Source organism: Pleurotus ostreatus, assembly GCF_014466165.1.
Source record: "Pleurotus ostreatus strain PC9 chromosome Unknown scaffold_7, whole genome shotgun sequence".
In the NCBI taxonomy this organism is placed as follows: domain Eukaryota; kingdom Fungi; phylum Basidiomycota; class Agaricomycetes; order Agaricales; family Pleurotaceae; genus Pleurotus; species Pleurotus ostreatus.
In genome coordinates this window covers 1,372,896-1,399,943 of record NW_023503162.1, presented here as the reverse complement: position 1 = coordinate 1,399,943, position 27,048 = coordinate 1,372,896, and the positions used below count along the sequence as shown (strand labels likewise).

The following is a 27,048-nucleotide window of genomic DNA, read 5'->3' as shown; positions in this document are numbered from 1 at the left end:
AAAGCACGCAACTTGTACCCAATAAACGTTCGTCTTCGAACTAACATTACGAGATGCGCGCGGATTACAGTGCCATGTGTTTGGCGCAACTTTTCTCCCACAGTTCAGTCTATAAATCCAAATATGTAGGGGACGGAATGCATACACCATGCTTCTCCAATTTGTGGCATTGTGTTCGTGCTTCGTGTCTCCGTTCACCTACGTCCTCGCACAACAGCCTCCCTCGTCTCCCATCCTCAACGCAGAAATCGACGCGTTTATCAATGGTCTACTTGCCGATTGGAACTCCCCTGGCGGAGTCTCCGTCGCTGTTGTGCGGAAGACCGGTAACGATACTTGGAACGTGGAGACCAAAGGATATGGTGTGGCTAAAGCGGATGGCACTAACGTCACAGCGCAAACACTGTTCGCTATAGGTTCAAACTCCAAAGTAAGCGGTCTCTCAAGGTCTCTGCTGCATCATTTACACGTTCGCTCGCAGCTGTTTGATATATTGGCCACCGGGCTGCTCATCGCTAACACATCCCTCGATCCGCGCATCTCGTGGAACACTAAAATCAAGACGATTATCCCAGAATGGGGTCTCATGGACCCAATAGCTACTGACGAGGCTACTATAATTGATCTGATGAGCCATCGCTCTGGCCTACCCCGGCACGACTTCATGGCCAAACTGTCGGACGACGTGCTTGATGTCGTGAGCTGTATATCCATCCCCCAATGCGCTTCAGGCTAACGGAAGCCTCAGATTGGAAGGCTCCGCTTCCTTAAGCCATCCACTGAGTTCAGGGAGACGCTCCAATATAACAACAATATGTACACCGTCCTGTCATATATCCCTACCGCCATCCTTCCGTCCAAGCCCAAATTCACTCGTTACGTGAAAGCTAATATTTTCGAGCCCCTCGGATTGAATTCTACAACATATTCCTTCGATGTTGCCAATGCAACAGGCAATCTTGCGGACGGCTTCTTCAAGCAACAAACAAATTTGTCTGCGTCGATTTTCGATGCTGGAATACCACGAGCTATCCCTTTCTGGGCCCAAGTAGGCGGCGAAGATGGACATTGTGAGGGATCGCGTATTCCTAGAATGTGGTTCCGTCTGATATATTTATATTTACTAGTGGATTCGGGTGCTGGCGGAGTTATTAGTAACGCTGTAGACATGGTAAGGAGTTCTCGAAGCATCAACGAACCAAGCACTTACATTGGTAACAATAGGCAGCCTGGCTCCAGACATTGCTCTCTGGCGGGGGGAACGCGGCGACTAAAGAGGTGATCATACCTCCTGAGGCAATTAACATGGTGTCCTCTGGAATAACAGTTTTTGAGAGCTCTCCGTACGTGCGTTTACTGACCCGGTTATGTCGACGGCCGGCTCAAAACCCATTTTATGGCAGCCAACATCCGTTCTTATCTGCAGCTGTTTATGGTGGTGGGCAGGCTCAAAGTACCTACAGAGGACATGGTGCGTTTCCCGACTTAAGTTAATCGGAGAATCTTAGCTGACATTGACACCTAGTCGTTGTGGAGGTTAGTTCCCCTCTTCTCCTGTGCTGGGATGCAATCTCATGATGCTCTTAGCATGGCGGCAGCGTTCCAGGTAAGTCATGGTAGGACGCCTCCCCAGCCTCCCAGCTCTTACAGTGTCTTTACTATCAGGGTTCAACTCATACATATCACGTTTCCCGTTTGATGGCGTCGGCATTTCTGTCCTGACCAATGACAATGAACTTGGTAGCGCTATCAGTCTCGCTGTCAAATACAGAATCTCAGACGAGGCGTTGGGGTTAACACCGATCGACTCCAAGACTATGTAAGATTCCGAACAATCTCACCTTGACTTCTGATTGACACGAGGAACTCAGAGTAGCTAATGATCTCCTAGCAACATTCGCTGCTTTGCCGCCACCCATTCAACGTCCTGAGAATGCCACCCTCCCGCCCAACGGGGTTGAAGGTCTGGCTGGTGTTTATGAAGATCCTGCGTACGGTCGAGCAGAACTCTGCCTGGCTTCCGCAAATGCTTCAACAGTTACTATCTCTGATAGCTGCCGAGCATTGACCTCTAATATCACTGTCGTCCTTCCAGGCGTAGTTGACCCCACTATCCCAACCCTACTGGCAAAGTGGGACCGACCATTCGGTGCATACGTTCGCCTGACACATTTGAACGAAAGTACCTTTTCGCTATCGGTCTTTGACAGCTATGTGAGTGTCATGACGCTTTTTAGCAACATAGCTGACCACTTAATTCTACATAGCCCACGGGAAACTCTTCGAGTCCATTTTGGGCGTCCCCCGTGGTGGTTTTGGGACCAGTGGCTGAGTTTGCCCAAGATAATGGGACTCTTGGGTTTGGATTGACTGGTGCCTGGGGAGCTGGGGCTGGCGTACCAGAGCCTATCGGCAACACCGTTAGAGAGCGGTCGGAAGTATGGTTCACGAAGGTGTAGGATGGAAACCTTGCAGTTCAATTCGGACATGAAATTCTTTTGCGCAATCAGTTCTCCTGTTATGTCTCCACGATGGGCTTCTTTCGCTTATGTTCGCTGTCTTTACTTAAGCAAAGTAGTTGTCACTATGGAGGTCACGCAACGACTAGTGTGCACGCAGTTTAGTTTTGGCTCGTGTAGGGTCCTCTGAGCGCAATCAACTTTCCTCTACACCAACTGTAGTCGAAACACCAAACGGTCGACGAATCTTCATAAATTCTCACTACTAGAAGACTGCATCGGTCATGTGCGCTATTGTTGGACTCCTTGTGCGGCGGCGACACGTCTTCAGTACAGTGACAGACCCCTTTGCAAACGTGCGTGCGCCCATGCGGTAATTGCCCTCAAGCTTTGCTTCTACCAGCCCGTCGAGGTTGATTTTTCGCAGGCGATGAGTATAACAAGTCTGCTATCTGAGCTTCATGCTGAATTCAAGTCCTCTGCCATGAAGGACGTCGGTATCTCCCTCTATCTCCGGCTTTTCGGAATATTGCATCTACTCACCAGAACAAGTGCAAGTGTTCTGGCGGACAAGAACGGGGTTTATGACACGTCCACGACCCCACCAAATCTTCCTTGGAACACGTACAATTACTGCAATGCTCCACACGTCAACGCTGCCCACTACTCCTCCCCGAAAAATGCAAAATTGGAATATGTCAACGTTGTGATCAGACACCACAAGGTCAGTATTTCATGTTGCAGACTTGGCACGGAAGTGTTGGAATCTGACGTGAGGTAACTGCAGCGTACTCCAGACAATCTGTATCCGCAGGAAAGCCAGCTTAACCCTCCTTCGGGTTGGGATTGTACTGACTTTCATCAACTGATGTTCCCGCAAGGAGGGGGGCAAGTTGACCGCCAAACATCAAACCCCACATGGCATCCCTTCGCCAGAAAAATATGGAATGGTACGTGTGACCAAGGGCAACTAACAAGGCAAGGCTTCGAGGACGCCATCAAACACGGACGGGTACTGAGATGCTTCTCCCTGATGGAATACACCTGATCACATATATACTTTATGCAGGACTTCTGGAATCTATACCACCAAAAGCTGCATTTTCTCAGCAGTGTCAACGAACATGATGTAGTCATTCGCACTTCCACAGAACCACGCACACAGCATGTTGCTAGTGGGCTCCTTTTTGGAATGGATCCCTCGACAGCAGGAAAAGTTTTCCCAATTCATACGCAACCAAGCCCAGTATGAGGCATTTCTACACGCTGTCTCAATTTGTGTACTCAACTTGACTTGGGCAGATAGACTCTCTACCTCCCAGATATTCGTGTCCAAGAGCTGACCGTATCCGTTCTGCCTACCAGTCTGTTCCTGCATGGAGCGATCACATACATGCAAACCAGGACCTGCAAGACAAGCTCGACGCCACGCTAGGCACCCCAGGACTGTCGGATTGGTCTTTCTGGTGTAGGTCTCGACACGCTTCGTTTACTTGCTGGTTTTCATTGAGCCAGATGACCACTTCTTCGACACTTTTACTTCGCGGACATGCGGAGGTCACACACTTCCATGTAATGCGACTGGCGTATGTGTTGCAGAAGCCGATGCTCGTCGAGTCTTCGCCATCGGCGACTTCGAGTACAAGTGAGTCGAATGGACATATATGTCGGTGGTTAATAACTTGAACGCAGCTACATTTGGAATGCGGCCGAAAATTCGACAACATATAATCAACTCACGTTCGGTGTATTCTTCCAAGAGCTACTCCAGAACTTCCAGCAGTTCAAATCAGGGGCCGAGACCCACAAGCTAGTGTTCTTCGTGGGTCACGACGGGAGTATGATCCGCCTAGCGTCTGGGCTTGGGTTTGGTAAGATAAAGCCTTTGCGATGGCCTGCGCTTGGTTCCGAAATCGTCATGGAGGTAATCTATAGCATCCTTCAAGTTCCAACTTTCATTGAGTTGGACTTACCATAGGTATGGCGAACTTCCCAAAAGGCTCGATTCGTCCGTGTGTTACACGAAGGGACGCCGGTGGATGGATTGGAATGGCTGCCTTTGGACGCATTTATTAGCCTGCTTGCTGAGCAGGTTCCTGCAGATATATTTACCGCTTGTGGAGCAGTCTAGTTCGTTCGTAGTGTCGCGATGCCCAAAACAGCTTGCGAGAAGATTCTCAGGACGTGTATATATGCTTAGCTTTGGTCTTTAGAACATGGCGAGCCAATGGTCTATCTCCTTTTGTAGAGTATTGTTGGCCCTCCCCCTCCAAAAATGAGAGCCTCCTTCCACCTTTACGACCTTTAATGTGCCTGTCTCGCTAGACAGAGATTTCGTCCATTCGTCGTAACGAGATGCCCCCGTGAACTCGTCTTGATCACCATAGATAATCAGTAAATTGGAAGCAGGATTTTCAACCAATTCCTTCAGCTTTAGGGCGTAGCTGTCCGAGTTGAACAGCGTTAGAAACATCCTTGCCCCTAAGGGATACGACAATAGTATATGAGAAATCTTCACTGGCGGTGGAAGTAAGGGATGAAGAGATGCTATAAGTGAGCCATGCGAATATCCCTAGGGACATTGTGAACAAACGTCTTTGCTAAAGATGCAATTTCTCACTTACAAGGAGGACGATTGATCGTAGTTCTGGTATCGTTTGGAGCGCCCACTGTACAAGTGCTTCAAGATCCTTGCCCTCAGTGTGTCCGGTCAACGAAGGCCAGCCTTTCGACGCGCCAACGCCTCGCGAATTATATCTATCTCAATCATAGTCAATTCACAGAATCTTATTACAATGATGCATACCTCAGAATGTGGTATCCATGCTTTTCTAGAACAGCGACAAGAGAGTGCAGTACGCTTGAATCCCAAGCATGATACCAAGCTCAGCACCTTGCAGAGTGGCAAACGTACGGATCGTCCATTCGACCGCCCAGCCACGACCATGGATGGAGGCAAACAACTAGCTTCTGAGACTCAGGATTTCGAGAGTATTTGAGTTCAAGTTCTAATTGGCTTCCATTGGAAAGTGAGACAACCCTGCGCTCTTCCAACGCCGCTAATTGTGATGGCTGCATGGCATGAAGAAGAGTCGACAACTCGAAAACTAGTCGAAACGCAGGCCGCTCTGGGATGTCCACGTGGTGAATCCTCCTCTCCCCTGTTCCCCCTGTTACGCGTGGCCCTTGCTGGAAGTCTTTCTGGGTTCGACTTGGAGCTGGAGGAGAACAGAGGGCCATAGGCGTAGGTAAACCACATCTAAATAATCATCGTATCATGGTGACGCTCCCTGGCTAGATTAGCATGGGTCGAGGAGCTATAACAACAATATTTGTTGACCAGCAGTACAAAGCATAGAAATACCATGTTACCCAGCTATGTGACTATCAATATCGAAATGGACATGCGAGTAAGTTCTGGCTCAGTTCGTCGAGAATGCCTGATGCCGTTTCCAGCGCTGAGTACTGACTAGTACTGAGTGGTCGCGCCCGTCGAGTGCCAAACCGCCCAACATGTGTCCGGGAGCAGTGGCGTGACGCACGATGAATTCTTCCGTCAACCAGTGACCACAACCACATCTCGACCTGGGCACGCGCGGCGCGGCAAAGGAAAGGAAATAATGGAAGCATCAAGAACACAACTTTCCCGTCAGACGCAGAGGAACCTTTTTCTGTGGGTGCCACTGCTGCACGCGGTTGACCTTTCAGTTACGAGACGAGTGAAGTGACGGTCAACCAGCGAACCAATAAAACAAACGGACCCTTGAGGTGTAAAGTTCATGATAGCGAGTTAACGGTTGAGTAACATTCTAGCACCGTATTTGAATTTCCTGCCCGTTCGTAATATCTCCTAGTCGTAATAGAGGACTCAATTGATGTACATGTCGTTAACGTAAGGTGAAGGAACTATGCGTGCTCCAGCTCGTGCTTTTCGTTACTTGCACTGTCAGAAGTGTCCTTGTGCTCGTCGAGAATTCTCTTCGTGTCGACGTTGTCGCCGAACACGATTGCCATATCTTCCAAGGATTTACCTGGGCCACAAATGTCAGCTACATCCTACATGCGAGTGGTGAGCACATGCCTTTAGTTTCGGGGAAGAAGAGGGTGATGATGATGAAGTCGACGAAGTTCAACGCGACAAACAAAAGATAGAACTTCCATTTAACGTTTGTCATACCAATCGGTGAAACTTGCGAGAGCAATACATTGAACGCCCAATTGGCGCAGGTAGCAACGCTAGTGCCGATTGACCGTGTGCTCGTTGGAAATACCTGACGGACGTAACGTCAAACGTCGAGCACTGGTGATGGCAAGGGTGTATACACACCTCTGAAGCTAAGACCCAACTGACGGGGCCAAAGCTAAGGGAGAAGAATATACTCGTCAAGAAGATCATAGCAATGCCGGCACTAAAGGCGATGTAAGCCTGGGGCGGTGTTGCCAGGAGTTTAAGCATACCGTTGAGCAGCTTGGTTAACGGGGACCTGGCCGGCGAGTTCGACTGGAGGCGGAGGGAATGATGCAACAATTGCGGCCAGTATGGAGAATGTAACAACGAAGCTGGCAGCACCAAACATAAGGGGCTTCTTCCTCCCAACACGATCGAGGATTAGAGTAATGAAGCTAGAGTGCGATGATCAGAGAACTGGGGAGCAATATAAGATATACACTGACAAGATATTTGCGATCGGTCCCACCGCACCATAAATGCCTTGTACCAACAATGCCTGGCCGCCTGTGATGCCGAGACCTGCGTACATCTCTGGCCCGAAATAATTGATAACTGCCGATTCGGAAAATTAAGTGCAGGTCCCGAACTGTAGGAGAAAGTGTATATACCATTGATTCCGGAGAACTGTCCGAATACTTGAACGCCGACCGCCACGAGTGTTCGACGTAGCATAGCTCGGGTAGCCCAAAGGTCACTAAGCTTTCTGCTACGAACGAATACTTCCGCTTTGATGGTTTCTGACATTTCCTTGAACTCGACATCGGCGGCGTCTCTAGCTTGAGGGGTCGTTCCGTGGAGTTGATAGACAACTTCCTTCGCTTCATCATCGCGACCCACTTCTAAGAGCCATCTCTGTCATGATCAAGATGTTAGTTGATGAAAGACAGTCACGCGATGCACGACGTACGGGGCTATTAGGCAGGAATTGAATACCGACGAGGAGCAGGAATGCAGGCGCCATCTACGCATTTTAGGACCAGTCAGTAACCGCGCGGAATGCGGTATAAAGAGGTTCATTCACTTGCAAACCTAAAGGCAGCCTCCACGATGCATCAGAATCGATGTATTGGCAGCCATAACCGACCTGGATAAGACCGGCATCACTAAACCGTCCTGAGCGTGTGTAAAGGAAAATATACCCAGTTGGCTACAATGAATCCGATACCAATCATCTGCTGGGTCATGCCAACTAGGAACCCGCGGATTTTCGGAGGGGCGACTTCAGTCTGCGAAGCATCAAGGTTTCAGTTCTCTCAGGACGACCCGTAAATGTAGGGTCACCTACATTATAAAGGGGTACGGTCATTGAGAGGATTCTGAACAACGTGTCAAGGGATAGTGGGGAACCGGATCAAGATAAATCTTACCCAATTGCAAGGCCAGCAATAATACGGCCGACCAAGAGAGTCGCAACATTATTGGCACCCGTCTGCATAGCACATCCCCACAATGCGAATATGGTCCCAACCTTTGAGAAACTCGGCGTCAGGGAATCAAGTATTCGACAGGTACGAAGACTTACTTGAATTGTTCGTTTACGACCGAATCTATCATTACACCTATGAGTCATAATCGGTTAGTGGCAAGAGCGAAGCCGCGAAGGAGGACCATTACCAGCCAGCTCCCATAGCACCAAAGAAACATCCCCCTAGGAAGACTTCAGCGCTACAAACACTTCGATGGCTGGCGATTTAAATATTTACCATTAAACGAGGATACGACGCCACCTCTGATGCTCGCATTGTCGCCGAAGCGGTCAAGATACCTAGACATGGTGATAACGGAGGCGATGATACCACTGGATAGGGTGGGCTTGAGTGATCTCATATGAAAATGAAGGACGGCGTGAATGGACCATACCTATCATATCTGGAAGGAGACGAAGTCGATCTTGAGCTAAAGGTTATACTGTTCTGCAGGACTGGCTCACCCGAATAAGAAGGCACCTACACTTGGGTCAGTGGGAACGTTTGAACATGGGGTACATAGTGAACGCACCTATGGAGGAGAAAACTGAGACGAAGATGTTGTACAGCAGCCCCATCGTGAATCTGCGGGTTCGTTAACAGGCAAGGATGGGCCTTTTTAGAATACCAGGTATTTTCGAATGGGCTTTTCAATCTCATAATGCGGTGAAATCTCGGACCACATAACGATCATAGACGGCCCAGTCCCACACCCCACCCATGCTCGGGATGAGGCGGACCGGAATTACGGGGAGATAAGCGCAATACATGAGAGGGAGAAGACAAGAATTCTCCAACTCAGTAAGTCTGTTTGGGATCTATTTTGTGCGGAAGACACTCGTCGAACACTCCTGGTATTTCGGAATATTTGAGGATGAGCGTATGATGCCTGAGAAGAGTTTCATAGAATACAAGTTAATTCTTACAGGTATTATCGCGGACTTTCCAGTAAGCGTTGTCAACATGTCATCTCTCGGCAACTTCAGCCACCATGCTCATTCGCTATCGGAGGGGAAATATTCCGAGAGTAGTTTCCTATGAGTCGTGTGTTACGGCGAATTGTGGAGATGATACGTTGTGAAAGCCTCACTCATACAAGGCCCTGTCTGTATTACTCCAAACCACAAATATGATTCGATCGAGCTGATGGATGTGATGAGTAAAGATGGACAATGTCTATCGAATAGGCGATCGTACCTCCTTTCCAGTCTCCGTGTCGCAGAATTTTCGAACGACGTCTAGGACAACATGAGTGGCGTCCTCGATAGGATAACCGTAGATCCCAGTTGAGATGCAGGGGAAAGCCTAGGACAAACACGACTCAGAAGAGGTCTCCCAACCAGTAAGCTGTGAATTACAATAGTTTTGAGTGAATTATTAACCGCAATTTCTAGACTGTTCAGGTAGCAAGAGGCCAGTTGGGATTCCTTGGTTTCAACATCGTTCGAATCGTAGATTGGCCCGACAGCGTGAATGACGTGAAGGCTAGTTATCCAGTAGGCACAAGGAAACGGTCGAATACGGGGGAAAACACAAACGCAGGTAGGTCGTAACCCTTGGTAATTTTCGCTCCTCCCGTTTCACAACCATTCAGGGGGCGACCTAGTGTCGTATGTCAGAGGGCCTGTACACTTCAACAGAAATAACACATACACTCTGCCAGGAGTTTCGGACCAGCAGCATCATGAATAGCACCGTCGACTAGAATGCTGGCTATTGAATGAAGTTCCTGCCAGTGAAAATCTGTCGGACTTGCCTCCGCCGCCACCTTATTCGATAAGCAACTGTAGTAGATACCAATTACACCGCAAGAACTCACCTAACAAACTCCTGTTTGCGGCGTTGACAATCGCGTCGACTTGCACCTTGGTGATATCGCCTTGCCTTCAGGGCTTGGCGGTGAGTCTGGCGATGATCATAGTGCAAAGTCAACCCGATCGACGCACAGAAGCGATATGCGGTCAAGATGGGCTTCAATCAAGGGATAACGTCGCGTTTTGGCAATGCTCAGTGCACTTGTTCTGTACAGTTGCCTGATTGTAGGGATATCTTTCAACGCGATCATCGTGGGAGGAACAATGAAACGACCAGGCGCGTCACGGTGCCGAAGGCCAACGGATGCACCGAGGAGGGAAACGCTAATCAAGATTTGTATAACATGGTGATACAAGATACACTGTTGCACTAATGCGGGTACAATCCTTCATCGATGGGCCATGCCACAGGCAGGCGAAAAAGGTAACACAAACAAGTCCAGCAATGAGTGGTTCGGAAGCAATGCGAAGATATGCAAGAAATACAACGATGGCAAAAGGGGGGAGGAAGGTGATTGCAGATATGCCCATATTAGAAGAATAACTTGAGGTATACATTAGTTGCTTGGGTATTATCGATGATATTAGGATATAGTCATGAGTGTCGCCAAGATGAGTGTCGGCACGGCGGTCGTGGCGGAAGAACATCAAGATCGTAACGTTCAGGAACCGGAGACATGTATAGGTGGTGGCGGCTGTGGCATGGGCCGGGACATTGATATTGAATGTCCTCGTGCTATTGAATCAAGCACCGGAGTACCGGCCAACGATCGCTCGGCGATTGTAGCAGTTGGGATCAGTGTGTTGGTAGTTGAGTGTCCCACTGTTGGGTCGCTGCCTTCTGAATCTGTACCAACCGCAATTGGTTGGTTGTGGGGGTAGTACGATAACCGTTTCGAACGCGAAAAATCGTACACAGTGAACCTACAAAGATACAAAACAAGAAGAAAGATAGTTAGCGATCGATATATGGAGATATTTAAATGGGGAACAAGGGCAATAGAGTGACTTACTGTTCCTCCAGTTGCCGTAATTCAGGCCGGAGTTTGTCCAGGTCAGCATTAGCCTTGCGTTTGGTGTGTGTCAAAGGTTTCTCGACCATCAAGAATTCGTCAAGCTCGTGAGACACATCAAAATTGGCTTGCTTCATCTTAATACCGTCCTATTATTAGAATGCATTATGAACGAGAGAGTTAGAAGAGACGTACATCAGGAACAAAGGCAGGCTGAGAGTCTTTGTTCTCTAGTGCATCCCATTCGATGGAAGAGAACCAAGGGTGCCGTCGAATATCTTCCATTCCGCGGCCGTTCGACCGGCAGCCAAGTCTGCTACTGACGTTTCGGTCCAAGAGCTATATCCCCGAGCACGAGCATTAAATGATGCGACGAATCCCATGGGACGTGAGAGGAAACTTACCGATTTTACAAAAGATATTCCTGTGTCACTGCACTTCGAAGACGCCGACTCGGGGAACTTAATGGGATCCGAAAGGATAGAGTTGCGCATGAGCTCAGCAGTGCGACCGTCAAACGGGCGTTTGTGGAAGAGTAACTCGTAGGCTGTAACTCCCAGGCTCCACCAGTCTACTGACCAGGAGTATCCCTTGCGACTGACAACCTCCTACATTGACAACGTGAATTGATCATCAAATTATGATGGTAAACCATACATACCGGAGCCATGTACGCCATACTACCAGCCACCGAATGATGGAGCCGGCGCTCAGAGTAGTGTACTGCGACGTTGAAGTCTGTAAGATGGGCGTGACCCATAGCATCCAAAAGTATATTGTCGGGCTTGATATCCCTACACAGCGAATCTTAAGTTGATAAAATCTTCGGAAGATGAGGTGGAAGGCGTACCTATGAATAATCCGTTGCTGGTGGAGATATTCTAGGGCTGATGACAACTCGGCCATCCAGAACCGCACTACATCCTCTTGTATCTGACCCTTGCGCTCAAGATGAACTGGGGAGGCACACTGATGAGGATTGGACCAACAGACAGGGCTAGGCACATACATCGCAAGTCTCCGCCGAGCATGAGGTCCAACACAAAGAAACAGTTTTCATCATCTTGGAACGCGTATCGCAGGTTGACGATGAACGGATGGTCGATCTGGGTACGGTGTCAGATTATGTTTGTATGTACCACGTTGGAGGGCTCACCTCTTCCAGTAGCCTACGCTCTTGTATAATATTCGCGACGGCCTTTTGCTTTATACACCGTGACTTATCGATGTATTTGAGGGCGTAAAGCTTCTTGGTTCGTTTGTGCTCCACAACTCTGACCTGTGCGGTGTTGGTTATGACTGCAAGGCCCAAGATCGCTCGCCCCACGCACCTTGCCAAAGGCACCTTTACCTACAGCCCGGTGGAGGTCGAAATGGTAGAGATTGACTTCGCCTTCGAAGTCGACGGGCTCAGAAAAGCAGCAGCAGACATTGCCCATATCTCATGAAAGGAGGGGGAGGGGAAATGGAGAAGAACAAAAGCAGGTATGTGGATGCTTTTGTTCACCAACACTTTGTTCCTATAATGACCTCCGCCTCCGACCTTATTGTGTTCCGGACCGCCGGAGACGGCCGGTGTGAAAGACAGGTGTTACCGCTGCTATGTTTCATCCAAACAGACCTAACACGAGTTTTCGCTGTAAATGGAGTTGGTACAAACGGAGGTACGTGGTATTCACTGAAAGGAACGAGGAGGAGATGGTGGTTGCAGTGGTAGAGACTAGCCTGTATGTCTCCACCAATATAATTGAGTACGGAAAAGGAAATATCCATATAATATAGTCCCAAGCGCCGGGCGCCTAACTACATGTGGTTTCGACCCTGCGCGCTGCAGTGACCGCCACTCCCTTGCAACGAAAAACCGTTTGCGAATTCACGTTCTTCAGGTAAGCCCCTGGGGCTCTTCCTGGCTCTTCTGATGAAGGAAACACTCTAAATCCAATTTCATCTTCAAGTTTCTGGAACACAAGACCCTGTCTGCTTGTCTCAGTGGGCCCCATTCCCTGCCATTACCGTCCACGGCGCATCAACTCGCTGAGCGACATTAATCTCGAGGACAAGGCCTCTGGACCCGTACATGATGGATCAAGAAGGCCAATCTCGCGGTCTTTTGGCCCCTACAGTCGAGTATCTATCTTCTGTCAAAGTCTTCCCATTGATTCCTCACCTGAAGGCATGTCTTTTTGTTCTCAAACGGTCATGTGGAGTAACTACCCTAACGAATGTTTTAGCGGGATGTAACTGTGAGGCATTTTAACTTTCCCGTATACCTTCATCCGATTCTACTTTCTTCCTTATCCAGAGAACAATAGGTGTGTCGGACCTCCGGTGCTTCTTCCGCTACTTATGTCCGAGAATTCGCAGACAGTACATTGAGTTGGGAGTGAGCACCTTACTTTTTCGGAGCCGTGAACTCGCAGATGAACTCACTGACACTCTCCGCGCAGGCAGCTAACCGCATCTGACATCAACTTCTCTATTGTTCGACCTCTCGTTCAAAAGTACGCGAGGCTTGAGAATCTCTCCGTGGTCTATGCTTGTCTTGTTGTCCGATCGTACTTCTTGGGTGCTTCTGAGGACGATCTAGCCTATTCCAGTGTCATGCTTACGCGAGCAAATCTCTGCGAAATCATGGCCATGAAGCTTCTCAACGGCTTTGCTGGAAATCATATCCAATTGGTCGCTGCGCTTACTACAAGTTGGAACCCGCTTGCTGGAGCCATGCCCGATATAATCGAAGACGTCTCTCAGGCCCTTGGAGATGAAGACGTCATGAACAGCCCCCAAAGCGCACTTGAGATGGCTATCGCAACTCAAGCAAAACACCTATTATCCACGCCAGTCGCGCAGAGGGTTGTAAATGATATATACTCCGGTCGCGTCGTATTTTCCACTGTAGCAAACCGCTCAGTGCTTGCTGACAACTATAAGCCTCGGCCGATAGAGATATACGACACCCGCACGTCTCCTTTCCTTGATCATTACAGGTAGACAACGGTTTCCCATTTTACTCTTTCGCGCTCACACGCATCGATAATCTTAGGCTGCGTGTCCCGCGATACGGTGCAATCCTCGAATTCATGAATTTCGGTGTCCTCTTGGTGACCTTTGTGCTATGTTTATTTCGTGCGTCGTCAAAGCCCTGTTAATAGCGGATGGCCGTGGTTAATCTGATTCACATCAGACCAAGACCCTAATAAGATGAATGCATGGGAAGCAACATTCATTCTATTCGCGTCGTCCTTCGCACTTCAGGAATGGACAGCTTCCACCGAACATGGATGGATCAGTGGGTTCAGCCTTTACTAGTCAGTGCCCTGCACCTATAGCTAACCCTGCATCGCGATTCGCGCAGTTTACATCGCAAACGTTGGCTTTTTTTGTCTACACTCGACCCCATGACCCGCCTAATCTGCTATCTATGTAGATGTGGAATGTCTTCGACACATCTTTCATCCTTGTATTCATTAGCTATCTGGGGTTTCGCATTCACGGGCTTGCGCACAATAACGGTTCGTTTCCATCGCAATGTTGTATTACATCCCCGCGCTCACCACGTTCCTTCATGTGGATACGTCGCCTTGTCTAGTTGAAGATTCTATGACTGCGTTTGACTTGCTTGCCTGTGGGGCTTGTATCCTATTTCCGCGGTAAGTCCCTGCTATCTGAATATACTGGACGCCGGATTCAATTGTTTCTAACGCTATGTAGCCTCGCCTTTTTCGCTGTCTCCAATAATGTTGTCATTCTGTGAGTGTTATGCCCTTGGCTTTCAGGGAACCTCTTTCCATATCTCCTCCCCAACTAACGAAATTGCATATACGTAGCGCCCTACGCGCGATGATCGCAGAATTCGTATTCTTCATGGGCATGGCGGCTATCTGTTTCTCGGGGCTGTTGTTCACTTTATGGACATTGGGTATGTTCCATTCAACCTCGTGTTGTGAACCCTCCCTTAATCAATAACGCCGTCGCTCCTACGCCTTTTTGATTCCAGCCTCCGGCTCAGATTCCGGGTGGACGCTCAAAGGCATTGCATGGCTGATGGTGCAGATATGGTTTGGGAATACGTACCTTAGCTTTGGCCAAGCATCAAGTTTCCACCCTCTCTTTGGGCCCATCTTGATGACGGGCTTTGCTGCCTTGTCGAATACACTCCTTTTGACAAGTGAGTGCTTGCCTTCAACTTACTGCATTCGTACTATTTTTCTGATCTGAAATGCCCAGTCCTGATCTCCATCTTGTCAAATACGTTCGCTAGAATTGACGCTGTGGGTCCATTGCGGCTGCTGACTTGATGGTTGCTGACTGAGGCTCGTCTGTCGCTACCGCAGAATGCTAATCGAGAGGTAAGCAACGGGCTGAAGGCACTGGTAGACAACTTACGCTTCACTAGTACTTGTTTCAATTCGCCATAGCCACCATCGAAGGGTATACTCCTCTGTTCTTCTCTGACTAGGACGCTGACATCTGTATACTAGTGTCAAATCGGATGCGCTGTTCTCATACCAACCACCCTTCAATATTCTCGCGTTTATAATACTCAAACCTGCCAGCTTCGTTCTAACGCCCCGCGCGCTGCACTCCTTAAACGTTCTCCTCATTAAGCTCACCACCTTCCCGATCCTTATTCTAATCGCCGTATACGAGCGATACCTCGCCGCAGGCCAAAAGCTCCGCGAATCAGGCCTCGATGCGGCCCACAGCCTCTTCAACAGCCTCCCTCGCCAGATCAAGACTATGCCCATCGTAGAGGCGCTCGTGGGATCTTCGTCGAATGACTTGTACGATGCTATCTTTGACCTCGATATCCCGCAGCAAGAGTTCAACGATCTCTTTGACGGTGAAGACGACGAGGACGAGCTGCCTGCGTTAAGGTCGACGGCATCTAGAGATAATGTACGGCCACCGCGGAGTGGGCCGACAACGCCGAGAAAGCGACCTACCAGTCTGCCGAGATCCCCTCTGCGGGATAGATCGTCGCCTCATGCGTCACCCAGACCTCGAGTTGCGAGCACTCTGGCACCCATAAATCTGGAAGCGGCACACTTAGCAGACGCCCCTACTGAGAGGAGCCCGCTCGCCCGTCTATTCGCCCCTAAAATACATACGGATAGTTCGACTGCGGTGCATATTGAAGCGACTCTGAAGAAGATGGAGAGTGTGGTCGAAGACATGCGGGGGCTCCCCGTTCAAAAGCTGAAGGATGAGATGAAGGAGTTGCAGGCACGTTATCTGTTCAGTATTCTACTAACGAGGAGTTGCTAACTTGTTGGCTTGTCCTTGCTCACTGTGTAGGATCGCCAAGCTCGCATCGAGAATTTGCTACTCATGCTCACGAGAGGAATGCGAAACGAATTAGGACATCGAGATACGCTATAATTTGCATTGGTACGGACTTGGACTGGGCTTCGAATGTCTTTACATGACCTATTCTACTAACAGAACTACAGCCTCGTTACAGACCAGGTCAGAATAAAAAACTTGTCGTCCTTGATATCTTCCACAAAATCATCCCTCTTGTATTCCACGAGCTTCGTCTCGACCTTGACAGTACCCTTCTTGAATATCCCACCGTCCCAAAGCTCCTTCCAGGTGTCGGGATCGTGGCAGAACATCCTTCGGGTGGAACCCCCAAAGGTTAATCCCCTGAGTCCCTTCTTGGGCAGTCCTCCGTGGGCACCAAAGATGATGGACCCAGGCTCAGGGGAGACTAAAGAGGCGAGGGCCTTGCAGACTTGGGTCTGCTGTTCTTCATTGAACAGGTGTATGAATGAGGAGGCGTGAACCGCCGCGATGTGGCCTTGCAAGGGCGTAAGGGAGGACAGAGACTGTAAGTCTGGGACCGGCGTAGTGGGAGACTCGTAGAAAGGGTCGTGGGGAGCGATGAATGCTGGATCAAACGCATCTCCGGGGATGAACTTCAGGGGGTATGTTTCGGGAGTGGTCTTGAATAGCTCGTGCCCAGCATCCCAGAATCCTGATTCGAGCTTATAAGATTAAAGAAACTGGAATGGTGGAAGCTATGTACCTTGACGCAGGTCGGACGCGAGGGCGTTTTGGATTGGCCAACCGTCGGCTACGGCTTTCCTGACATCGTTTCCGACTATGCGACGAGTTAATGTCGATGTTGGTAATCAACTTAGAAGGTTAGGCACGGAACTCACAGCAGCAACCGATGTCCAGCAAGATAGCCCCCTGACGCTCCTTAGCCAACTTGAGTACTTGATCGTATGCCGGAAGGCGGGATATCTTTAGCCTGCACGCGACCGTAGTTTATCAGTGAGGTTCGTCACAGCGAACGCGCGCGATGAAAGCCTAGCTACCTCAGGAATGAGAATCTTCGAATGCAAGGGTAGCCGAAGATCTGCGCCAGGCGAACGTGGAAGTAAGTCATCCACTACATCTTGGCTTGAATAATACGCACAGCATAAGCCTTGGCTTGGACATCGAGGATGTGTTTCTTGAGCTCCTCTTCATCTTGGATCCCTGTCGCAGATTTGAAGAACGCAGCTTCCTGCTCGTCGAGGGAGTAGAGTTTGGGGTCGAGGGGGGCGAATTCGAATCCAACTTTGTCGTCTGCCATTGTTCTTCAAGCCCAAATTGAGGTGAATGTGGTAGATCGTACACCTGACTGTTTATATAGGCCTGCCCCCAGACAATAATAGGAAGATGATAACGGGTCTGCCGATGGGCCTCTATTCAAAGTATTGCAACGTGTGAGTGATTCGTAAAGCAACACACGATATCGGCCGCAAAAATCGCGAATCCCCCTCACCATCCGTCTATTTATTGCGCATAGGTAGGAATAAATAGATCTATCGAAAGGTACTCCCTTGATTCAGAACCCTGACTGTGGACAGGGGCCGGCATGATTCCAAACAGCGCCTCTTCGTGAACCCCACAAAATTGACCCCAGACCATTCCGCCGGTCATTTTTGCGCAGCAAAGCGGTGATACAGGTGGATGGCGGTAGACTTCATGGCATGGTGAGCTCGTGGACTAGAAAATCATAGAGGGGACGGCGGAACTGATGTGCAGAGCGGAACCATAGGCGTCAAATGACTGCCGACCCTCATTCCTTCTCCGGAAACGCGCAGACCGCTGTCGTATCAGACTTTTCTAGAAGACCTTCTGCCACCGATATTGTGCTACTATGCCACCGCCGTGCTTGTCACCCTACCGAACACGATACTGGTACGGCTAGCATTGCTGCCTGTAACGCTTTGGACGCTATTTCGGGCATGTACGACTGTGGACTTGGTCAAGTCGCTGGAGGACGACCGACTGATATATTGGAACCATGGCCTTCTGGTAAGCTTTGCCGTTTCTTTGACTTGTATGGGCCAGGCGATGGACCTTGCCTCCTTGTAGCTTGTATTCGGTACCATGGCCATGCGCGTTATCGCGTGGACGTTCCCTCTCCAACCATATGAACGTGCACGGACAACTCAGAAAGTTGCGTGCGACGACGACGACGACAAGCCCGAATCATCCTCCGGCGTGCTCAGTATAGCTCGCGATGCCTCCGACCTCATCACCAACCTGCGGGGCAGTGACTGGGATTGGTCGACAGGACTCCAGCTACCCCCAGAGACGCGTCACACCTTGGCACGGCCTCGATTTATCCTGCAAACACTAGCGTCGGCGGTGTGGCATATCATCCTACTTGACAACGCACACTATAGCGTGCAGTCCTTCTCCCCTACTACTATAGGATCAGCCGACGGGGGCACCATTTTCGACACGAATCTAGAACCTGTGCCACGGTACTTCCGCTCAAGTGCCATATGCCTCCTTGCAGGCTTCACGATATACTCTGCTATGCAGGCTGCCTATGACATAATGACTATCATCGGCGTGCTTATTTTTGCGCAACACCCGGAGCAGTGGCCGCCGCTTTTCCACTCTCCGTGGAAAGCGACTTCGCTAAATGAGTTCTGGACGCGGCGCTGGCATCAGCTCTTCCGACATCAATTCATTTCCGTTGGCGGGAAGCCTATGTTCTTCCTCCTTGGACGATTCGGAGCTGTGATGGGGGTCTTCCTGATGTCGGGGATCTTCCACCATATAGGGCTGTGGGGTATGGGCAGGGGTTCGGATTTCGCATATGTTGGGGGGTATTTCCTGATGATGGGCGTCGGCGTTGTGCTGGAAGCGGGGTGGAAGAAGGTTACGAGGTCGAAGGTGCAAGGATGGGTGGGGTGGGTTTGGACTATGCTGTGGGTTGTTGGCTGGGCGAATATATTGGTGGATGAATGGTCAAGGCGCGGGCTGGTTGGCAGTATGTTCATGCCGAACTCGGTGAGGCCATCGACGTACCTACTGGCGAGGTTCGTGTAGGGGGGTTTGATCTCAAAGTAATGGACTTGGAAATAGTACTTACGTCTATCAACTAGTAATAGTTCTCGTCGACTTATCCTAACACACACGACACACGACTTTCTCTTGGAAGAGTTTACTTGGACACGGGGAATTGAATGCATTGTGGAAAATCAAGGACACCACAAGAAGAACCCCTACGCTGGCTAAGTCACACACAGCCAGCATGGCGCCCCACACACGACTTCCCCCACATACACTCCCCGTCCGCCATAATATGTCGCGGATTATGTGACGTTGAAGTTGAAGTGCTCCAGATATCATGGAGGATAAGCAGCAGACCCCGGATGCAAGAACCGACGGCGGAAAAGCGGAGCCAGTGACAAAGAATATATTCCAATTAATTTCTCACTAAATAGTGTCAAGTTGAGCTTTATCATCCCTCTTCCTCTGGCGGGCAACTCAGGTGAGTCTTGAGTGTCGTGTTAACAACTCAGCGAAGGGGGGCGTGCTCTTTCGAAATTCGTACCAACAACGACCAGCTTGATGAGATACATTTCATCGTCACTTCGCGCTGGTACTAGCCATAAATGAGGAAAGGTAGGCGGCGAGTGGTACTCCTGATTTCCTTCAAGTCGAAAGGTCGGTCCGTCGTCATGTGACTGCTGGCACTCAAATTTGCGATGCGTCGACGGACTGGTCTTGCGAGCCTTCCAGTAGAAGTAAGTGATCCACAATCTACAGAAGTTCATGCATCTCATAACTCTATGGTGGGATACCTAGCTGCTATATGAAATTCAGCTGTACGCCACATCTGAGAATCTGCCACTCATTTGCAAACATTTCTATGCAATCTACTCCTCGACACCGGCTTCTTTCCGTGCGCGGTATATCATAGCGAGGGCGCTGCGCGCCACCAGCGGGCACACTAACTTCGACATCGTATCGAGGGCACTGCGATATCCTATCTGCTCGCAACCAGTGCTCGATGCAATCTGTCGACAAGCTCCTAAATACGGCATATCATTGCAAACATACCGCCCAAAGCTTCCTAAACGGCTCTTCTACAATTTGCGCCCCCCGGCATCTCGTTCAGCGCCCCGTTGGGAAGAGCGCGATCACCCACTGCCCTTCTTGAGATACCTATATTCATCCTCGTCCTTCCCCGCGCCAGATCCTAGCTCGCACGACGGATATGCACTGACGAAGGCGGTGCACGCTCGATTTACGCCGCTCGTCGAGTTTCTGCTCGACCAGGGCGCATCGCCGCGGTGCAAGAATGGGCTAGCGGTTTTTGTTGCGATCCGAATGAATAATATCGCGATGGTGAAGATGCTCGTGGAAAGAGATGGAAGACAGGGGATCGAGCCGGTCGAAGGGGCTCAGAATAGCAGCAGCACGCAGACTGATGGGATCCAAGGCACTGGTGATGCGTGTAGGGTCGGAAAGAGCAAGCTGAAAGCCGGGAAGAAGAGGAAGCTGGAAGATCGCATCCAAGTGACCTCAGAGATGCTGAGAGCGGCAGTCAAGTCTCATGCAAAGGAGGTGATAGATTGGTTGATGGAAGAGAAGGGGTGTGTTCCCGATATGCAGACTCTTCTGCTTCTGACGAGGTAGCGCCTCGAATGGAGAAGCCTCTTTTTTCGAAGTCTGCATACGCTGAATTCGTCGACTCCAGTTGATAGTGGCGATTGGGGGGCGCCGGAAGTTTCATTGCTGACGGTGAGTGGCCCGTTGGTGGCAGATACTCGGTCCTACATGGGAGTCTGACTCAGTGACTTCCACGTATTCATAGATCCTTTCACCTCGTTGCTCTTGACAGCGGGAGAAGACCTCCTTATCTCCATATTAGGGATGGATCATGAATAGCTGCGCCAACCTCGTTCTCATGGTACAGTGCTCTTTGTCTTTATAAAAAGATCGAGAACACACGCCCTCGGAAACGTGCTCGCCGGAGAGTTATCGTGTATTCCTGCTGCTTAGATGATCCTAGAGTACACGGTATCGGTATGACGGTCAGCTACACTGCTATGCATACAATGGTGTTCATACAGCTATTGTAAGAATGGGAACTATGGCGGTGCATCGAGATAACTGGCAAATCAAAGAGAATGCGTGCGTGTCTAGGCCGTGGTGGCGTTGTCGGGCGGTAGGAGAGCGTAGGATAGTATGATGCTGATGATGATCGTAAAAGTCGTGCTGCGAAGATAATTTTTTCCAAGATCGATGTGGGACGTCCTCCCCGTTCGCGTTGATTGATTGGATGAATTAGATATCGTCGACGTCGATCTCCCCGTCCTCTCCGAACTCGAATGTGCACTCGCCTTCCTCCTCGCCGAAGGTGTCCGTCTCGTTGATCTTGGCGTTTTCTGGGAGCTCGCCGTATGCCTTGACTGGTGGACGATGGTAGACAAGATGAAGTGAGTGGGTGGGCACCAGGCAAGCGGTTTGGTACGTACGATTACGGGCTTCATCGGCAGTGTATTTCACAATCACATCCGCCTTGTTATCCTGGAAGTCTCGTAGCGAGAGCAGGACAATATCTCCCTGATTGATCCAGACCTGTAACACAATCACTTAGCCATCAAATGAACGTTGGATAGCAACACCGAAATCGCCTGATGCGCTGCGACCCAAGTGAGATGGAAACACGGACCTTCTTTCTCATCTTTCCTCTGATATGTGCTAACCGCTTCTCACCGTCGAAACATTGCGCTTCAAGACGCCCGTTCCCCAGCATCTTGATGACTTGAGCGTACTCCTGCCCGTCTTCGCGGAACACCAGCTCGCGCTTGTCGTCGTCGTTCTCGTTCTTTCCTCTTCTGCGATTTTTTCCACCCTACAGGCATACCCCGGTTATCAGGATCGGGATCGCAGCAGTGCATGGAGACGTATAGTACCTTTCCTTTGTTCTATTTGACAGCAAGCAGGGGTATTAGCATCGCACGGATCGTTGATCAGCGAGATGAATTATTCACCTTAGGCATAGCGGTTGATTAGATCGGCTTGCTGCGCTGGCTGTGCAGCAGGTAGTTTGAGCTGGGGGATGTGCTTTGGTGTTCAAGCGGAAGTTTCGCCGACGCTCGTGGGGTGCGGCGAGCTGTAGGATGTGGCGACGATTAGAATTGACTCGATTACTGAGAAGCAGCGCCAGTCACAGTATTTGCGGGTGTTTGGCGGCATTGTAGACGCCTCGTGGCCCTGATTTCCGTCAAACGCGCGATCACTGCGGCGACCCGGGGAATCAGTATATGGTCGAGAGGATGGGCTGGGATCACTACTCTGGTTGACTCCCGTCCTCATTTGCAGTATCTGATCTTCTGGGAACAGATGCGGTGCGTCGAAAGACTGATAATGCCCATCACATTGGCTGTGGGACCCACCAGCGTATCAGACAGCTCCACCGTTGGCACATTGGGATTTGATGAGATGGAGAACGTTGCTGATATGAAAGGGTGTGCGTGTGTGGCACATAAATGGTACAGTTTATAATCGAATCAGTCTACATGCCACAGGGTCCGAGGAAGAAAGAGAAGCCATATTTAAATAGAGGAAACTCTACGTATAATTTCCGAGCCGAAGCGTACCAGAGTATACCACGCATTGTGTATTGTGCGAAGCAGATGGTCACGCGACTGAGATATGTCGTCCCCCTGTCTAAGTCTGAGAGAATGGTGAGGGAAAAGGAAGTCCGGCGGGAAGGGGGAGGTAATGAGGCGAATGAGGGGATCGACGGAGGTTAACGTTTAACGGGGGCGCGACTGCGAATGAGAGCGTATCGTTTCTGGTGGGTGATCTGTAATCGGTTCCGTTGTCGAGCTTGGGTACATTCGCTTGAGGTGTCGGTATTTGCGCAATGAATAGAGCGCAAGAGTTTCTGTAAGTCCGCAGCGCAGCCGCGCAGATACGACACAGACGGTAGACGTCGGGGATGGGTAAGGTTCATGGTTCGTAAGTGGGCAAGACGGCGGTTAGCTATGGTGGTACGAGCGGAACGGGTACTGTGCGCACCCTTTTTAATGTATTCCCCCAGTTTCAAGGCATCCTCTATCTCGTCTTTCTCCGTAAGATGTCGATTTTCTGCACGTATCATCACCGGCGGGTGAGACTCTAAGTCTGAGAAGGCTCACTCTCGAACATCCGTCGTACTCTGCCCTGGAAGTCATACCTGCCACGGCGCCATTTGTGAATATCCGAGTGAAATGTGAATTTGAGGCAGTGGTCCGACTCACGAGGGGTCCGGATAATCCCTGCCCAGGCGATGCAGCTCCTTGTATAGGGCCATCGCGCGGAGGCGGGTTGAGTTGCTGGCCATGAACGTGCGCTTGTCCGAAGGTGAGACTGGAGTCGGCCGGCGCACGTAGCGGGAGCCGTGTGGGTTGAGCGTGGGAATATGATGGCTGAGACAGGGGCTTGAAAGTTTGCGGCGTGTCCGGGCTAGAAAATGAAAACTCGACCGCCTGCATGTCTAGATTGATCCGTTACGATGTCAAATTCACAGGAAGAACCTTGAGGCCTGCCGGGGCCATCTGCACCGCAGAATTTTAAGGCCCCTGCGAAGATGCGACCGGTGCGTAGAGCTGCTTGAAGATGATGCCTCAGCACTGCTGTAGTTATTATATAAACTACAGACAGTGGCTGCAGCGCCATGTGGCCTTGTTCTGAGATACTGTTCTCATCAGATGTGCTGTCGAAGATTTGGCGGGAGTTAATACAATCGACCAGGGGCAGTGCGCCCAAAAAGGGAAGGAAGTATACGCAACGCGATTGGCTGAGGGCACGAACGTTCATGGAAGTAGCATATGCTCGGTGGACCCTTACTTGGTATAAGAGTCCTGAAGCCAAGCCTCTTGTCAGTTGCGATTTGCCTTCCATCCCGCTCATCCAAGGACGTTAAATCCTCACAAAGTGCTGTCGAAAGTCATGTCCGACTCAATAGAGAAGATTTCTCATGATGGCTCGGAACCCCAGCTCGTGAAGCCATCAGCCAACTCGTACGACCTAGGGGAGCGCCGCCGAGCCGCCTTGGCCGACGTCGACAATGCCAAGTTCTCGTATGTCCCCTGAAACGCCACCGAGATCAGCAGATGCTCATTTCCATATTAGTTGGTTCCATGCAAAGGTCTGCGCGGTTGCTGGTGTTGGTTTCTTCACCGATGCGTGAGTACGTTCCTACTCCAGGTCGATGCAAGCTCACGCGCAATAGATATGATATTTTTGCCATCAACATCGCGTCGACTATGTTGGGATATGTCTATGGGAAAGGTGAGTGTTAGACTCCCGAAGCAGTAAACTATACTAAATCATTTACCTAGGCCAAAAGCTGAACCCCGATCAGGATCTAGGTGTCAAGGTCGCGACACCAGTTGGAACTCTTGTTGGTCAATTGCTTTTTGGTTGGCTCGCTGATCTCGTCGGTCGTAAGAGGATGTGTAAGTCGCGCTCGTTCGTTACCGGAATGCGTACATTAAACATCGGCGTGTGCAGACGGTGTCGAGTTGATGATCATGATCATTGCTACCTTCGGTCAAGCTCTCTCTGGTAGCGGTCCTGCTGTTCACGTCATCGGTGCCTTGATTGTCTGGAGGTTCATCGTGAGTCGCGACAACATGTATTATGGCCTTCCCAACCTAACCACTGATCAGATGGGGGTCGGCATCGGTGGTGACTATCCGCTATCTGCAGTCATTTCATCAGAGTTCGCCTCGACGCGCATAAGAGGTCGCATGATGAACGCCGTGTTCGCGTCGCAGGGCTGGGGCAACTTTTGTAAGGCCGTAGTGACGTTGAGGATGTGGTACGTCGTTGTGCTGACGGATTCATTTAGGTGCCGCTCTGGTGGGAATCATTGTTGTATCAGCTTACAAGAACACCACCATAAACGACAACCCCGCCACCCTCGGCTCGATTGACCCCCAATGGCGACTTCTCATCGGTCTGGGCTGTGTGCCCGGTGTTATTGCTCTTTACTTCCGTCTCACAATCCCAGAGACTCCACGTTTCACCATGGATATTGAACGTAACATTGAGCGTGCCACGGCCGACGTCAAGCAAGTCTTGGACCCTAATCTCCCCGCCGTCGACGATGATGCCGTTGTCCGCCGAGTACAAGTGCCCAAGGCTAGCTGGGCCGACTTCAGGCGATACTTCTCTGAGTGGAGGAACCTCAAGATCTTGATCGGTACCAGTTACTCATGGTTCGCGCTTGATGTGAGTCCACCCATTTTCCACCGTCGTGGTCAACGATATTGAACACCTTATTTAGATCGCTTTCTACGGGCTGGGGCTCAACAGTGGTATTATTTTGCAAACAATTGGTTTCGGTTCACCTGCCCATGGATTGCCCGTCCCTATCACTGCGTACCAGAATCTTCGCAATATTTGTGTCGGCAACTTGATCCTCTCCGCCGCCGGTTTGATCCCTGGTTACTGGGTTTGCTTCCTCTTCGTAGACTCCTGGGGCCGCAAGCCTATTCAACTCATGGGATTCATCATGCTCACCATCATCTTCGTCATCATGGGTACGCCACATGATGCGGGCCGTCTGAGATCAGTATTAACCCTAGTTTTGTAGGTTTCGGATATGATAAACTCACCGCCACCCCCGCTGCTACCGGTGCATTCGTATTCCTATACTGCTTGGCCAACTTCTTCCAGAACTTTGGTCCCAACACGACTACTTTCATCATCCCGGGTGAGGTGTTCCCGACGCGTTACAGAAGTACCGCACACGGTATTTCTGCCGCGAGTGGCAAGCTCGGAGCCATTGTCGCACAAGTCGGCTTCGCCCGATTGAAGGATATCGGTGGCCCAGTCAACAGTGGTCACTTCGTCAAGCATATGTAAGTAATATCTACTGTCCGTACCTTCAGGATGTATCCTAACGGATATTATGTGCAGTTTGGAGATCTTCGCCTTCTTCATGCTTACGGGTATCTTCTCCACGCTGCTCCTCCCTGAAACCAAAGGAAAGACACTAGAAGAGCTGTCGAACGAAGATCAAGATGGCTTCGTCAAAGGTAGGAGTTCCGTTACGATAGCATCGAATCACTTCTGATTAATGCGATTTGTAGGGGAAGAAAGACGCCGGGTTGTATAGTCTGATGTATTGCTCTCCATTCCCCATCACCCACATCTTCTTTCCTGTCTTCCTTTTGTTCTATGTGATGGGTTTGCTTCCAATTCAGAGTTGCTCAGCGTTATGACTCATGAATGTGTTGTTGTTACTTACTGTTACGAGGTTTCCTAATTCATCTTCATGCATCTGTCTCAATTCTGAGTGACGCGCCGTTTCGTATCATTGATTTGCTGATGAACATGGCAACAGCCGCAACTTCGAGCTTGTTCACCGATGGGAGTAATGTACCTCGAGATCTCGTCTTGCAAGTTACCAGAGGTTGACGGCGGGCGCCCACCGCCACTCCTGATCAGGTATCCCCAACCAGATGCCAAGAGAAGCGATACACATTTACGAGGTTCGAGATAGTCCCGAAGTTAGTGAAGGGTGACTATAGGTAAAGTGTTTTGGGGTGCCGGGCAGTGCCGGACAGGAACGCAGAGAAATCTAGAGAAGGCTTTTCTAGGAAGTAAGTCAGGAACACGCTCTTTCATTTCCCACACGTGATGATCTTTCTTGACAGTGGGTATCAGAATCATCGCCTTTTACACACCATCAATAACCTTCAACAACGCATCGAGGTCGATATCAGTGCAATAGAGCGACCTGCGGCGGTTACACAGGCG

General features: G+C 50.2%; 13 protein-coding genes across 13 annotated transcripts; 6 read left to right on the top strand and 7 right to left on the bottom strand.

Moving 5' to 3' along the window:
* Nucleotides 1–148: 148 nt before the first annotated feature.
* On the top strand, nt 149–2,459 carry PC9H_009687 (uncharacterized protein; the record flags this gene model as incomplete). Its single annotated transcript, XM_036779185.1, has 11 exons — nt 149–430; nt 482–697; nt 749–1,070; nt 1,128–1,171; nt 1,225–1,343; nt 1,404–1,471; nt 1,526–1,536; nt 1,588–1,606; nt 1,666–1,819; nt 1,872–2,214; nt 2,268–2,459. The coding sequence occupies 11 exons, from the start codon at nt 149–151 to the stop codon at nt 2,457–2,459; spliced, it is 1,770 nt and encodes a 589-aa protein (XP_036628574.1).
* A 430-nt stretch (nt 2,460–2,889) lies between these two features.
* PC9H_009686 (uncharacterized protein) lies at nt 2,890–4,590 on the top strand (the record flags this gene model as incomplete). Its single annotated transcript, XM_036779184.1, has 7 exons — nt 2,890–3,183; nt 3,247–3,471; nt 3,529–3,705; nt 3,762–3,927; nt 3,975–4,104; nt 4,152–4,383; nt 4,438–4,590. The coding sequence occupies 7 exons, from the start codon at nt 2,890–2,892 to the stop codon at nt 4,588–4,590; spliced, it is 1,377 nt and encodes a 458-aa protein (XP_036628573.1).
* Nucleotides 4,591–4,668: 78 nt separating this feature from the next.
* Nucleotides 4,669–5,537, bottom strand: PC9H_009685 (uncharacterized protein; the record flags this gene model as incomplete). The annotated part of the gene is made up of 4 exons (XM_036779183.1): nt 4,669–5,031; nt 5,084–5,216; nt 5,266–5,319; nt 5,374–5,537. The coding sequence occupies 4 exons, from the start codon at nt 5,535–5,537 to the stop codon at nt 4,669–4,671; spliced, it is 714 nt and encodes a 237-aa protein (XP_036628572.1).
* An 828-nt stretch (nt 5,538–6,365) lies between these two features.
* On the bottom strand, nt 6,366–8,734 carry PC9H_009684 (uncharacterized protein; the record flags this gene model as incomplete). The annotated part of the gene is made up of 17 exons (XM_036779182.1): nt 6,366–6,490; nt 6,541–6,730; nt 6,787–6,868; nt 6,918–7,082; nt 7,134–7,242; nt 7,299–7,542; nt 7,598–7,651; nt 7,712–7,774; nt 7,830–7,916; nt 7,976–8,006; nt 8,058–8,158; nt 8,213–8,249; nt 8,305–8,347; nt 8,394–8,488; nt 8,551–8,559; nt 8,621–8,636; nt 8,689–8,734. 17 exons carry the CDS (start codon nt 8,732–8,734, stop codon nt 6,366–6,368), a joined length of 1,497 nt encoding a protein of 498 aa, XP_036628571.1.
* A 417-nt stretch (nt 8,735–9,151) lies between these two features.
* PC9H_009683 (uncharacterized protein) lies at nt 9,152–10,221 on the bottom strand (the record flags this gene model as incomplete). Its single annotated transcript, XM_036779181.1, has 8 exons — nt 9,152–9,191; nt 9,247–9,299; nt 9,354–9,461; nt 9,515–9,641; nt 9,695–9,758; nt 9,810–9,869; nt 9,976–10,040; nt 10,103–10,221. 8 exons carry the CDS (start codon nt 10,219–10,221, stop codon nt 9,152–9,154), a joined length of 636 nt encoding a protein of 211 aa, XP_036628570.1.
* A 411-nt stretch (nt 10,222–10,632) lies between these two features.
* PC9H_009682 (uncharacterized protein) lies at nt 10,633–12,422 on the bottom strand (the record flags this gene model as incomplete). Its single annotated transcript, XM_036779180.1, has 9 exons — nt 10,633–10,894; nt 10,984–11,132; nt 11,179–11,322; nt 11,388–11,591; nt 11,645–11,777; nt 11,834–11,939; nt 11,993–12,089; nt 12,140–12,262; nt 12,315–12,422. 9 exons carry the CDS (start codon nt 12,420–12,422, stop codon nt 10,633–10,635), a joined length of 1,326 nt encoding a protein of 441 aa, XP_036628569.1.
* Nucleotides 12,423–13,060: 638 nt separating this feature from the next.
* On the top strand, nt 13,061–16,365 carry PC9H_009681 (uncharacterized protein; the record flags this gene model as incomplete). The annotated part of the gene is made up of 16 exons (XM_036779179.1): nt 13,061–13,168; nt 13,215–13,226; nt 13,296–13,366; nt 13,431–13,970; nt 14,027–14,109; nt 14,168–14,272; nt 14,339–14,352; nt 14,411–14,495; nt 14,573–14,633; nt 14,695–14,733; nt 14,811–14,902; nt 14,981–15,151; nt 15,211–15,254; nt 15,380–15,414; nt 15,465–16,209; nt 16,282–16,365. The coding sequence occupies 16 exons, from the start codon at nt 13,061–13,063 to the stop codon at nt 16,363–16,365; spliced, it is 2,289 nt and encodes a 762-aa protein (XP_036628568.1).
* Nucleotides 16,366–16,430: 65 nt separating this feature from the next.
* PC9H_009680 (uncharacterized protein) lies at nt 16,431–17,569 on the bottom strand (the record flags this gene model as incomplete). The annotated part of the gene is made up of 5 exons (XM_036779178.1): nt 16,431–16,963; nt 17,015–17,089; nt 17,151–17,242; nt 17,310–17,350; nt 17,411–17,569. 5 exons carry the CDS (start codon nt 17,567–17,569, stop codon nt 16,431–16,433), a joined length of 900 nt encoding a protein of 299 aa, XP_036628567.1.
* An 803-nt stretch (nt 17,570–18,372) lies between these two features.
* PC9H_009679 (uncharacterized protein) lies at nt 18,373–19,326 on the top strand (the record flags this gene model as incomplete). Its single annotated transcript, XM_036779177.1, has 1 exon — nt 18,373–19,326. One exon carries the CDS (start codon nt 18,373–18,375, stop codon nt 19,324–19,326), a length of 954 nt encoding a protein of 317 aa, XP_036628566.1.
* Nucleotides 19,327–19,988: 662 nt separating this feature from the next.
* Nucleotides 19,989–20,922, top strand: PC9H_009678 (uncharacterized protein; the record flags this gene model as incomplete). Its single annotated transcript, XM_036779176.1, has 2 exons — nt 19,989–20,027; nt 20,089–20,922. 2 exons carry the CDS (start codon nt 19,989–19,991, stop codon nt 20,920–20,922), a joined length of 873 nt encoding a protein of 290 aa, XP_036628565.1.
* Nucleotides 20,923–21,573: 651 nt separating this feature from the next.
* TIF11 (Translation initiation factor 1A) lies at nt 21,574–22,292 on the bottom strand (the record flags this gene model as incomplete). The annotated part of the gene is made up of 5 exons (XM_036779175.1): nt 21,574–21,698; nt 21,765–21,867; nt 21,962–22,144; nt 22,206–22,217; nt 22,284–22,292. 5 exons carry the CDS (start codon nt 22,290–22,292, stop codon nt 21,574–21,576), a joined length of 432 nt encoding a protein of 143 aa, XP_036628564.1.
* A 752-nt stretch (nt 22,293–23,044) lies between these two features.
* On the bottom strand, nt 23,045–23,620 carry PC9H_009676 (uncharacterized protein; the record flags this gene model as incomplete). The annotated part of the gene is made up of 3 exons (XM_036779174.1): nt 23,045–23,385; nt 23,436–23,473; nt 23,538–23,620. The coding sequence occupies 3 exons, from the start codon at nt 23,618–23,620 to the stop codon at nt 23,045–23,047; spliced, it is 462 nt and encodes a 153-aa protein (XP_036628563.1).
* Nucleotides 23,621–24,228: 608 nt separating this feature from the next.
* PHO84_2 (Inorganic phosphate transporter pho84) lies at nt 24,229–26,404 on the top strand (the record flags this gene model as incomplete). The annotated part of the gene is made up of 11 exons (XM_036779173.1): nt 24,229–24,359; nt 24,412–24,465; nt 24,512–24,570; nt 24,621–24,737; nt 24,793–24,899; nt 24,951–25,074; nt 25,133–25,515; nt 25,571–25,826; nt 25,880–26,147; nt 26,206–26,324; nt 26,379–26,404. The coding sequence occupies 11 exons, from the start codon at nt 24,229–24,231 to the stop codon at nt 26,402–26,404; spliced, it is 1,644 nt and encodes a 547-aa protein (XP_036628562.1).
* Nucleotides 26,405–27,048: the final 644 nt, after the last annotated feature.